Raw genomic sequence first — 12,694 nt, forward strand, 5'->3', positions numbered from 1 at the left:
CGGCACAGTGACCAGTTCGCCACGGCTCATAGAACGCGTCACTGCACACGCACTGAACATCTCTGGGGAGCACATCTCTGGGGAGCTTTGTACACTCTCATCAGGAATCTCAACAACTGACGGCTTTATGGAAACAACTAGAGATGGAACCTCGACAGGCCATACACGATCACCAGCCAAGTTATTCCCAAGGATAACGTCGATACCCTCAATAGGCAACGAAGGACGCACCCCCACAACAACCTCACCTTTCACCAGCCCACAATCCAACATCATTTACGCAAGCGAACTGACAGAGTGTTCAAACCTATTCCCCTAATTAGAACACTATTTCCTGAATCAGTCTCAGCAGAAAAGGGTAACACAGACTCCAACACAAATGATTCAGAGGCACCTGTGTCTCTCAGGATTCTTCAGCTGGCACTAGGTCCTTTCTTCCTAACATAGCACAAAACCTTCCGTAATGAAAGGTAAATAGTTTGGATCAATATGGACTTTCACATGCTCCTGGGCCTGAGGCAATGAGTCATGAGTGAACTGATGTGGAAAAGGCGCAGCTAACGCGGTAGGCTTAGATTTAGCGTAAGCACCCTTTGACCTGAGAATGTGGACATTCGTTTTTCCAATGACCTGAACCGTGACAGTAGTGACACTCTTGCCCAAAGTTAGCTTTACCACGGGAGTCAGGCTCAACCCTAGTTGAATAGGACTCTGCCCATGAACCATAGTATCTCGGTGAGCGAAGCTCAAATCTATCCGAACGCCCCCACTCATTCCGAATACAGGGCTCTGCAAAGACACTTTTGTGAGTCAACACATACTCATCCGCCAAAACCGCAGCTTCAGCGACATTCTTTAACTTTTCGTTCGTTAATATATGTGGAATACGATCAGGGATTGTGTTCCTTAAATTGCTCTAACATAAATCAGATCACACAGCCCTTGGAGAGTCACAACTTCAGAGGCGGAACACCAGCGATTAAACTGTAAAGATAATTGTCGCGCAAACTCAACATGAGTCTGTTTATCGTCCTTTTTTAAAGTTCTAAATCGTTGGCGGTAAGCCTCAGGGACCAATTCATACATTTGTAACACAGCCGTTTTAAACCTTATCATAACTGGCACTGTCGTGTACACTAAGAGCTGAATATGCTTCCTGGCTTTTACCAGTCAGCACACACTGCAACATTAAGGTGCGGTCAGAATCAGGCCAACTCCTAGCGTCCAGCAACACGCTCAAACAACGAAAAGAATGTCTCAGGGTCCTTTTCATTAAACTGAGGCAATAACCGTAAGTTCCCAATAATATCAAATGTGTCCGGGGCACAACCAAAAGAGGATGACCCTTAGGTAAATCTGGATAACCTTCCCAGAACAAACTCTCCCCTGAGATCTTTCCTTCCCTAACCAACTCTATCCGTTCTTGTTGCAACTTGATTTTAGCATGCTCCATATCTAATTCCTTTTCATACTTTACACGATCATACTCTAGCTTCTCAACGATCATGCTGCAGCTTCTCAAAGATCATGCTGCCGATCATGCTCTAGCTTCTTACGATCATGCTGCAGCTTCTCACGATCATGCTGCTGCTGTAACAGAAGCAGTTCTTTCTGCTGTTTCAAAAAGAAGACTACTAGGACTAACCGATGGAATGGCCATTGTAACGTTACGGGGAGATGACTCCTCAGCAGAGGCTGGCCCAGTAGTACTTCAAGAATAACGCACTTCCATCAGATTGGCCTTCAATATCAACCTAATAGAATTCTTTAGACGTTTATCACTAATTTCAACCTTGTAGTGTTCAGCGATTTTCAACAGTTGTTCTTTAGTACCTAATTCTAACAATTCCTCTGATGGAAAGCGAATGAACTCATCTACATAAGACGCCATAGTTACAACAACAAAAAATCTCGCTCTTCCCCTCTGCTGAGCACACCAGACCACAACCAGAGAAATGACAATCACACTGGGCACCACAGAAAAGAGATGTGAAACAGAGCTTCCCCAAAACCTATAATAATTCAACCCTAGTCTTCTTGCGGATTTGTGGTGGGTATTTACGCACTGTAGCCMGCTGGCAAGGTAATAAACCCCCCAGCACGCTGGTAGATTCCACCAAGCCACGGATGTGCCCCCGAGACAACAGCTCAGTCCACAGACACCACACAAAAATAACAAACATTATCCATGCCCAACATATTCCAAAAATGAAACACGTCGCTAAGCCTATCAGGGGAAAAAGGCTATAGCTCCGGGTAGTAAATGGTACTACCCTACCCAAATCTCCCACTGAGGTACACAGCAGATTGTACTCACCTCCTCAGACCGATGTCCCAACAGCGAGTAGAGCAAGAATTTCCAGGCTGGGCAGGGCCCTGGAAACTAACCAATGTACTCTCTCCAACACAGTAGACAAACCAAACCACCAAAGGCAACCAATACTGGGCCTATCAAACTCAAACAACATAACAAAATATACAAACAAAACAACTACAAAATTTAACATTAACTCCACGTTCTCCCAAACAATACATTCAAGATCCCGGACGAGCCCCCACTTGTCACGAACCGGCTCAAAGCCCGTAACAAAAGGRAGACAACGTGGAGATAWGGAGTAACAAAATATATATTTATTAAATAAAGTAACTAAGTATAATATACAATGGTGTGTGTAATCAGTAATCAGTAGTGTAAGTGAGTGTTTTGCATGCATGAATGTGATAATGCAGGGTGTTGAAAGATGCTAAAACAAACAACCAAAAAACCACCAAGAAACACAACCAAATCTATAAAGGTGTCTGCATGGAGAGAGTCTCCTCCATGAATGGGGAAGTGGTGTATTTATCCTCCTGGGAGACACCGGGCCCAGGTGTCTCCCATGTAGCTGACGACCCTCCCAACTCCGCCCACCGGCATCCTAATAAGGAAACAAGAACAAAGAGAGAACACGGCAGACAGAGTGGGAGGTTCCTCACAATAGCTAATGGGGAAGCTACAATTAATATGTTCTCCAGCCCGCCACCACCAATGTTTTCCATAAGCGCCGGCTGTTGGCTAATCAACCGGTTACAGAATAATTTTCAGCCAGCTACATTTTCCACTTCATATTAACTAGGCTACTTTTCATTTAAAAGTTTCAGTTCGCCAGTCCGGCAAGCCTTCTCCCACTAGAATGAACGATATGCATCTTCTAACAATCTATTGATAGGATAGGCGCCTGTCAGTCACAAAGCGAACGATGACAGGACAACACAGCAGAGAGGAAGAAGCGAAGCAAGAGGTTTCACAGCCCAATGCATTTCTATGGGCTTATTTTGTAACTAAGCTTGATGCCTTCCTTCCCGCCTTTTTGGACAATGACTCCCGTTTTATGGTGGAGACATGAGCATATCGTCATTATATACAGATCTCCAGTTGCAGTCCAAAAAAATTACACAGAGGAGGGAGAGAGCATGACGTGCATGAATTTTCACGTCCAATGTAATGTAAGTTGTAACGATGAGTCAAAATCCACGGCATATCTTAATCATTTTTTTTCTGACACATTTGTTTATTTTCTTTCGTGTTTTTCACATAGCCAGCTATGTGAAGTTGTGGCACATTGTCGGCTATTTACTGTGCGTCGATTGACAACTCAACAGCAAGTGTAGACTAGTTTATAAAAGGTGTCGAACTGACTGAATAAAGTCGATCTTCTATATCCCTTTGCTATTCATAAATAATGCAACTTGGTTATACTGTATGTCCATGGTATCGCATTGGGACAAGTAACCTAATGTCACGGCCGTTGAAAGAAGTGGACCAGGGTGCAGCGTGGTGAGCGTACATTTTCCCTTTTTATTTAAAATGTCGCCAACAACAGGACATTAGTGCCACAAACAAAGTTAAGTTCTGTTTATAAAACGTTTACTGGAGACAGGAGATCAAGTGGAGACATAGGACGAGGTGGATAATTATATAATAAGGCCGTTTATTCACATGTGAAAATATCTTAGTAAATCGTGCAGCAYGGCTCCTTCTGTCTGACTCGTATGGAATCGTCGGAAGAGAGAGYGCTCTAAACAGTTCATACAGATTATATAGGCAACAAGCAAAGTAGGTTGATCTTGTAGTCTGGCCTTCCGATTGGTCGATCTGGGTCGTGGGTAGTCCTGTCCGGGCCTGATGTCGACATTCCATTGGCTCTTCACACAGTTCTTTGTCTTAGTCTCATCCAAAAGCATCCTGCATGTGCGTTTGTTTTCACRGGGCCCTATTCATGGGGGAGGGGAGTGTGTGTGTGGGTCTGCGGTTATTTATAAGGGTACAAAGTAGTGGGGGTATAGTGGGGATGGGTGCATGTTGTGCCAAGTATAGCTTGTGTTGAGAAGTTGTAAAACAAGTTACCAGTATCTAATACAATTTCTTACACTACCCACACTGAAAGGAGGGAAAAAGGGCTACCTAAGTGTGGTTCCCAATCAGAGACAACGATAGACAGCTGTCCCCGATTGAGAACCATACCCGGCCAAAACATAGAAATAAAGAAACATAGAAAACAAAACATAGAATGCCCACCCCAAATCACACCCTGACCAAACCAAATAGAGACATAAAAAGGCTCTCTAAGGTCAGGGCGTGACACCTAAAGGATTTCCTAGGTTTCCTTTCCTAGCATGTCGGGGCCAGACAGTGAGTGACTCTCGTCTCGTCAGTCAGTGTAACCTACCGAATCGCATCAGTGAGAGAGTCGTTCATTTGGTTACCTATTGGTAGGCCTAGGCTTTTTAGCGCTTATCTGCAGATAAATTATGAAAACATTTGATAAAGATGGTGAATCATCACTGCAGGAACAATGGGCTAGCCTGGCAAACCATAAAGAGCATGGCCGGCATGTCAGCACCCTGCAAACCCCTCCACATGGATGACGAGCCCACATGTGAAGAAACTGAACCTGTTCTACAAAAGATTTGACACCCATAATCACACAAATGACTGCTTTGCTGTCCTACAGACTGTCCCTACCTCTCACGCAGAGGAAATCATTGTTACCACAGAGCAGGTCACAAAGGTTTTTAAACAGCTAAACCCAAGGAAGGCCTCTGGGCCAGTTAATGTGAGCCCAGTCCTCCTCAAGACCTTTGCTGAGGAGCTTGGCCCAGTCTGGCAACCCATCTTCCAGTTATCCATCGACTCACACACAATACCACAGGCCTGGAAAACGTTTCACTTCATCCCCATCCCGAAAAAGCCATGCCCCAAGGAGCACAATGACTACCGACAAGTGGCTCTGACCACAATGCTCGTCAAATCTTTGAAAAGAATAGTGGCTCTGAACCTAAAACTCTCTGCAGATAGGAAACTGGACCCTTACCAGCTTGTATATAGAAACGGGCGCAGTACAGAGGATGCAGTGACCACCCTCACACACCTGATCCTGAAACACCTTGACCAACCAAAAACATATGCCAGAGAACTCTTTATAATTTTTTCCTCTGCTTTTAACACCATACAAACGCACCTTCTACTAGCCAAAATGAAAGAACTGGACATTAACCCATACCCCATTTACTGGTAACACTCATTTCTCAGTAACATAACTCAAGGTAAACAACACTCTCTCCCCTCCTGTGGTCACCAACTGGGGAGCCCCGCAAGGTTGTGTGAGCTCACCCGTCCTTTTCATTCTGTACACCGATTGCACAAGTCAAAACACCAAGCATTTTATGATTAACTTTTCCGATGACACTGTCCTGCTGGCCCTAATGGAGGACAACAGCAACCTCCCACTGTACCTAGACAGTGTAAACAGCCTTGTGCAGTGGTGTGACAAAATCTTTGGTCCTGAATGTCACAAAAACACAGGAGGTTATCTTTGAGCCCAGGTCAGTGGCTGACCAGAACCAGGTAGTCATYCACAGTGAACACATCCAGCAGGTCTACTCTCATATATATATATCTGGGAGTACATGTTGACCATGCCCTGAGATGTAGTGTCAAAGTGGACTATGTGCTATGTGTGTGCTAAGGTGCAACAGTGCATGCACTTTCTCTGCAGGCTGAAGTCTTTCGGGGCAACCTCGGAAATACTGAACATGTTCTTTTGCTCCACTATCCAGAGTGTTTTGCAGTACTGCATCACTGCTTGGTACAACAGTGCCACAGTACAGGCAATAGCCAGGGTGGCAAGTCTGCTGAAAACTGCCTAAAAAATAATTGTCAAGCTGACCATCAAAACCTTTCTGGACAGCTACCACACAAACATGCTGTGGACAGCAAACAAATATCAGAGCACCCCTCCCATGTGCTCAACTCAGAGTTTGTGCTTCTGCCATCCAGGAAGCACTACAGACTCCCCCTGTGCAAACTGGTCAGGTACAAAAACGAATTTGTGCCACATGCACTGACCTTTATGAACAAATAAGGAGGACATTGGGGACATGGGGACACAGTAGATTTACTCATTCGGGAACGGGCAATAGTGAAAAGTGATAAGTGAAATATAACTAACTGTGTTAAATAAGAGTTGTGCAATAACATTACATGTCACGCTCAGGGACCTTGAACATTAAGGGGATGTGTAAGGTCTAAATCCTACCCAATATTTTCATCTCCCTAAGTAAACATAATACATAATTAAAACCTATATTCCCTGAAGATTTTCCCAGCAGTTCAGTTAATCATGGCTCTTCAACACCATTACTCCTCAAATCTAATAACAATCACTCCCTTTCCCTCCCATATTTCTGGCACTGAAATATACTGAACAAAAATATAAACGCAACATGCAACAATGAAATCATTCTGCCAGGAAAGTATAAGCTTCTTTGTAGTGAACATGTAATTGAGTATGTTTTTAGGAAAGCCTTTCCATCTATCTACCAGAAGATTGGGGAAGTCTCGTTGTATCACTGATACATTTTGTTCATGTCTTATGATRCATTTGGGCAAACTAATACATTTTCAATACATTAGTTGATTCCTTACTAAGGTAATACATGTTTTAATATTTTTTTAATGCCTGGATTCCGTGAGGACCCTAATTATCATACTTGGACCAGAATGAGGCTCTCCACTAAATTAGATATTTCTTCATTGTCTGATTTTCACAGATATTTACTTTACGTACAAGAAAATGCACTGYGATATGGTGAGATGCATGGCATAGGCCAAACATAACATCAAACATACACATTCATGAAAAAATAAAACAAGAATGACAGTTTAAAGACTCTTACCCCTCCCTTCCACATTGCATAGCTGTGCCTCCATGTCTCTGGTCCACACTCCAGTCCAGTTGGTGGCGGTAATGCACTTTAAAGTTGGTTGCCAACTGTCATAAAAAAATACACAGAATAAGACGAAGAGCTTGAAACGAAACATTATTTCGACCGTATCAACTTCTGTAGCTCAACAAACGCAAAATGACTTTTTTAATGAATTTCTTTACGTTTATTTTCAAGGTAGTAACGTTGCCACTACAATTAATGGAAGTGGTTGGCATATATGGCATCTACAAGCGTGTCTTTCCATTTCTAATTTACAAGATATCTTTCACCTACAACAAGAAAATGAACGACAAAAAGAAGGATCTTTTCAGCAATCTCTCAGAGTTCACCAAAGGCAATGGCCCGCTTCGCATTTTGGAGATTGGTTGCGGAAGCGGGGCTAACTTTGAATTCTACCCGTCTGGTTGCAAGGTGATTTGCACCGACCCCAATCCTAACTTCGAGAAGTATCTACAAAAAAGTCTGGCTGTCAATGATCACCTAACATTTGAAAGATTTGTGGTCGCTTTCGGAGAGGACATGGGGGCAGTGAAAGATGACTCGGTGGACGTTGTCGTCTGCACGCTGGTGTTGTGTTCTGTCAACGACATACGGCGAACATTGCAGGAAGCGCATCGCATATTGAGGCTTGTAAATTGATTTTCATATTTAGAGTGTAAACATTTGAGCGCTTATCCATTCTCAAATAGAAAATATTGGCCATGTTATATATAACCCTTCAGCATAGTTAAATTATGTTTTTCAGAGAAATGTCAGTAACGCGCTGCTGGCATTTTGTCAACAGATTATACACTGAGTATAAAAAACATTAGGAACACCTGCTCTTTCCATGACAGACTGACCATGTGAATCTAGATGAAAGCTATGATCCCTTATTGATGTCACTTGTTAAATCCACTTCAATCAGCGTAGATGAAGGGGAGGAGACAGGTTCAAAGGATTTTTAAGCATTGAGACAATTTAATACATGGATTGTGTATGTGTGCCATTAATGGATTGTGTATGTGTGCCATTAGGCTATAGCTGGGAAGTTGCAACAAGCTATAGCAGGCACCAAACGTATGCAATATAGCTACACTAACTAATTCAATTTAGTTCGATTGAATCATCAGGAACACAAGCTAGTGGGTAATGAATACACCACTGTGCAGGCACTTGAATCACTAAACATAAATGCCCTGCTGCGGCTAGTTTTAGAAGACTGTCATGTTTATAAGTTTCTACTAAATAGTCAGTTACTATCTACATACTGACAATGCATTTTTCTACTAACAGTGGTATGGACTGAAGGTTGGAACAAAATGCTTTTTAACTACTGGTAACTTTTGTTGTTGTCAATGTCCAACAGGGTGGTGCGCTGTACTTTTTGGAGCATGTAGTGGCAGACCCATCTTCTTGGACATACTTCTTCCAGCACGTCTTCCAGCCGATATGGTACTACTTTGGGGATGGATGTGAAGTAGTCAGGGCGACATGGAAACATCTGGAGACTGCTGGGTTCTCTGAGCTCAAACTGAGGCACATCGAGGCACCACTCAACTTCATGATCAAACCACATATTATAGGCTATGCTGTCAAGTAAAGTTTGACTAAAAAATCTAAAAAGCACTTGAACATCTGAGTTATCTCGTTGCAAGTGTGTGGGAATAATGTGATGACGGTTTAAAGAAAAAATAAACCCGCACAGTGCTCTTGTTTGTATCACTTGTTCCTATGCAGGCTTTAATATAATACGTCATAAGCAAGAGTGCGGGTTTCTCTTTTCTTTACAGTAAAGTTTGATAAAAATCTCTGGTCTTAGGCCTATCCCAGCAACTGTTTAAAAGTAATTGTTGACACTTATGTATTCAGTGTAATTTTATAACCCTTATTTTACCAGGTAAGTTGACTCAGAACACGTTCTTATTTAACTTGGGGAATAGCTATGGGGATGAATGATCTAATTGGAAGATGGGTATGATGAGATGGCCATGACGGTCAGATTGGGAATTTAGCCAGGACACTGGGGTTAACATCACTACTCTTACGATAAGTGCCATGGGAGTCAGGACAACTGTTTAACGTCCCATCCAAAAGACCGCACCCTACACCGGGCAATGTCCCTAATCGCTGCCCTGGGATATTTATTTTAGACCAGAGGATAGAGTGCCTCCTACTTGCCCTCCAACACCACTTCCAGCAGCAACTGGTCTCCCATCCAGGGAACAACCAGTCCAACCCTGTTTAGCTTCAGAGGAAAGCCAGCAGCATACCACCAAGTGTTATTTTGAGTACTTTTCTTAAAAAGTGTTATTCAAAAAAGCTACTTAAAATGGCATATACAGGGAGTGTGTATTAATCTGAAGAGATCACCTCTGTGTAACCAAATGGAGCAACAAGCTGTTTTTTCTTTAGGGAGAGTGGAGGCTCAGAATGCTAGGAGAAGAGGACCGCTGTCATCTAGTGGATATAAACTCTAACCAGTAGGCCACCACCTGATCAGATAAACTCTGGGTCTGAGACATGTTCTATAGGGAGAATCTCAATTGGATACTCAAGTCCTCTCTCCTCTCTTCCTTCTCAAAATCCATTGGAGGAGAAAGCCAGATGTCCCGCCACTCAAACCTTCTCCTCCAACAGGTTTAGAGGAGAGCGGAGAAAGGATGTGAGGAGTATGCATTTGAGATTCTCCCATAGTTTAGTCTGGCGTTTCCTCAATTCCTCCTGGCATTACAGTGCTTTCATAAAGTATTCACACCCCTTGACTTTTTCCACATTTTGTTGTGTTAGTCTGAATTTAAAATGGATTAAATTGAGATTTTGTGCCACTGGCCTACACATAATACCCCATAATGTCAAAGTGGAATTGTTTTTTGAAATTTGTTCACATTAATTAAAAATGAAAAGCTGAAATGTCTTGAGTCAATAAGTAGAATATTAAAGCAGACACTGAATATCCCTTTGAGCGTGGTGGAGTTATGAATTACACTTTCATTTAATTTGTCATTTTTCCCAATTGGTAATTAGTATCTCATCACTGCATCTCGCGTACGGACTCGGGAGAGGAAAAGGTCAAGAGCTGAAACACAACCAAACCAAGCCGCACTGCCCACTTAACCTGAAAGCCTGCCACACCATTGTGTCAGAGGAAAACACTGTACACCGTGTCAGCATGCATGCATCCAGCCTGCCGTAGGAGTCACTAGAGCRTAGTGGGACAAGGACATCYCTACCAGCCAAACTCTCCCCTAACCCGGACAGCGTTGGGCCGATTGTGCGCCGCCCCTTGGGTCTCCCGGTCGCGGCCAGCTGCGACAGAGCCTGGACTCAAACCAGGATCTCTAGTGGCACAGCTAGCACTGCGATGCAGTGCATTAGACTACTACGCCACTCAGGAGGCCCATCAATTACACTTTTGATGGTGTATTAATACGCCCAGTCACTACAGCGTCCTTCCTAACTCAGTTGCCAGAGAGGAAGGAAACCACTCAGGGATTTCACCATGAGGCCAACGGTGACTTTAAAACAGTTAGAGTTTTATGGCTGTGATGGAAGACTGAGGATGGATCAACAACATTGTAATTACTCCACAATACTAACCTAAATGACAGATTGAAAAGGAAGCTTGTACAGAATACAAATATTCCAAAACATGCATCCTGTTTGCAATAAGGCACTAAAGTAAAACTGCAGAAAATGTGGCAAAATAAATTAACTTTGTCCTAAATACAAAGCTTCACTTATATTTTCAAGCATGATGGTGRCTGCATCATATTATGGGATCCTTGTCATCGACAAGGACTAGGGAGTTCTTTAAGATGAAAATATACAATAGAATTAAGTACAGGCAAAATGCTTGAGCAGGGCCACAACATTAACGCTTGTCTGCTTGCTCAGGACAAGTGGACAAGCAGACTATAGATTTTAGTTGTCTGAATGGACAATATAAAACATTAGGCTACCCTGATCAGAATTGGATTAAAGTGTCCTCTGGATGTGTTGCTCACTGTCTTCCCAATCTCTGGAGACTGCATTGACAGGCACAAGTGGTCTTTCAATCATGCAGCCGCGAGATGCGTTTGCAAATTTGTTTATAATTATTGCTTGTGGTGATTTTCCCAGTTATAGCAAATTTGGTAACACTTTACTTGACACCCTGTGTCATAACATGTTATAACATCATAACCTTGTCATGTCATAATAGCTAGCATAACCTGTCATAATACTGTCATGACCCATATATTTACACCTGTTGTAATATATATTGWGTCATTTTATGGCTGGTTATGACACCTAAATAAGAGTGTCAACCCACATTTATTCTAATAATTTTTTTCCTTGCCAAGAAGTTTTCTTTCGTTTTGAAAGTTTGTTTCCTATATCCTTTGTTGTAATTAATTATTTACAGTCATGTTTTTTTCATCATATTTTAAATAACTTTATAACACTGTCATGAAGTATTATGACCATCCTGTGTCACTTTACTTGGACTAAGAAAATACACTTTGACACTGTGAAGAAGCATTATGACCATCATAATCATATAAGCCAGATAGGCCTATCACGTACATGCCATTATATCAGTCAAAAAGAGGGTGTCCTGTCCTGCTCCTGAAATCTACTCCTGCATTCAGCCCAGTCATCCGCAACAGAGCATTGGGGTAGGTGCATGTCTGACAACAATGTGTGTGCAATTACAATGATGATAATTTAATATGGTCAGTTAAAAAAATACCTATACAACATAAACATACAGTTGACACGTAGGCTATGGTGCAATGGAATGTTGTGCCTTGTGTGGTAGGTTTTGTGGGTTTTTACATTCTTATGTAGGGGTCATAACCAGCCATAAAATAACTACCATGGTAGGTTTTGTGGGTTTTTACATTCTTATGTAGGGGTCATAACCAGTGATAAAATAACGCAAAATATGCCACAACAGATGTAAATATGTGTCATGACAGTAATATGACCTGTTATGTCAGCTGTCATCAAATCACATTTTATTTGTCACATACGCCGAATACAACAGGTGTAGACCTTACAGTGAAATGCTTACTTACAAGCCCTTAAACGACAATGCAGTTTTAATAAAATACCTAAAAAAAATAATAATATAAAGTAAGAGATAAGAATTACAAATTATTAAAGAGTAGCAGTAAATAACAATATATAAAGGGGGTACCGGTACAGTGTCAATGTCAGTGTGCGGGGGCACCGGTGTCGAGGTAATATGTACATGTAGGTAGAGGTATTAAAGTGACTATGCATAGGTAATAACCAAAAGTAGCAGCAGCGTTCTGGGGGGGCAGTACAAATAGTCTGGGTAGCCATTTGATTAGCTGTTCAGGAGTCTTATGGCTTGGGGGTAGAAGCTATTTAGGAGCCTCTTGGACCTAGACGTGGCGCTCCGGTACCGCTTGCCATGCGGTAGCAGAGAGAGCAG

At 42.4% G+C, this 12,694-nt stretch overlaps 1 protein-coding gene across 1 annotated transcript; it reads left to right on the top strand.

The window, feature by feature from the left end:
- Positions 1-6,161: 6,161 nt before the first annotated feature.
- Positions 6,162-10,207, top strand: LOC111966255 (thiol S-methyltransferase TMT1A). Its single transcript, XM_023990747.2, has 2 exons — positions 6,162-7,899; positions 8,618-10,207. Exons 1-2 carry the CDS (start codon positions 7,405-7,407, stop codon positions 8,849-8,851), a joined length of 729 nt encoding a protein of 242 aa, XP_023846515.1. The 5' UTR covers positions 6,162-7,404; the 3' UTR covers positions 8,852-10,207.
- The last annotated feature ends 2,487 nt before the right edge of the window (positions 10,208-12,694 follow it).

This window comes from Salvelinus sp. IW2-2015, linkage group LG1, assembly GCF_002910315.2.
Source record: "Salvelinus sp. IW2-2015 linkage group LG1, ASM291031v2, whole genome shotgun sequence".
NCBI lineage: Eukaryota > Metazoa > Chordata > Actinopteri > Salmoniformes > Salmonidae > Salvelinus > Salvelinus sp. IW2-2015.

Excerpts from the sequence above, each read along its gene's own strand:
- LOC111966255 (XM_023990747.2), top strand. The coding sequence starts at position 7,405 with ATGACTTTTTTAATGAATTTCTTTACGTTTATTTTCAAGGTAGTAACG. Across the intron at positions 7,900-8,617 it reads CGCATCGCATATTGAGGCTT|GGTGGTGCGCTGTACTTTTT; the intron begins GTAAATTGATTT and ends AATGTCCAACAG.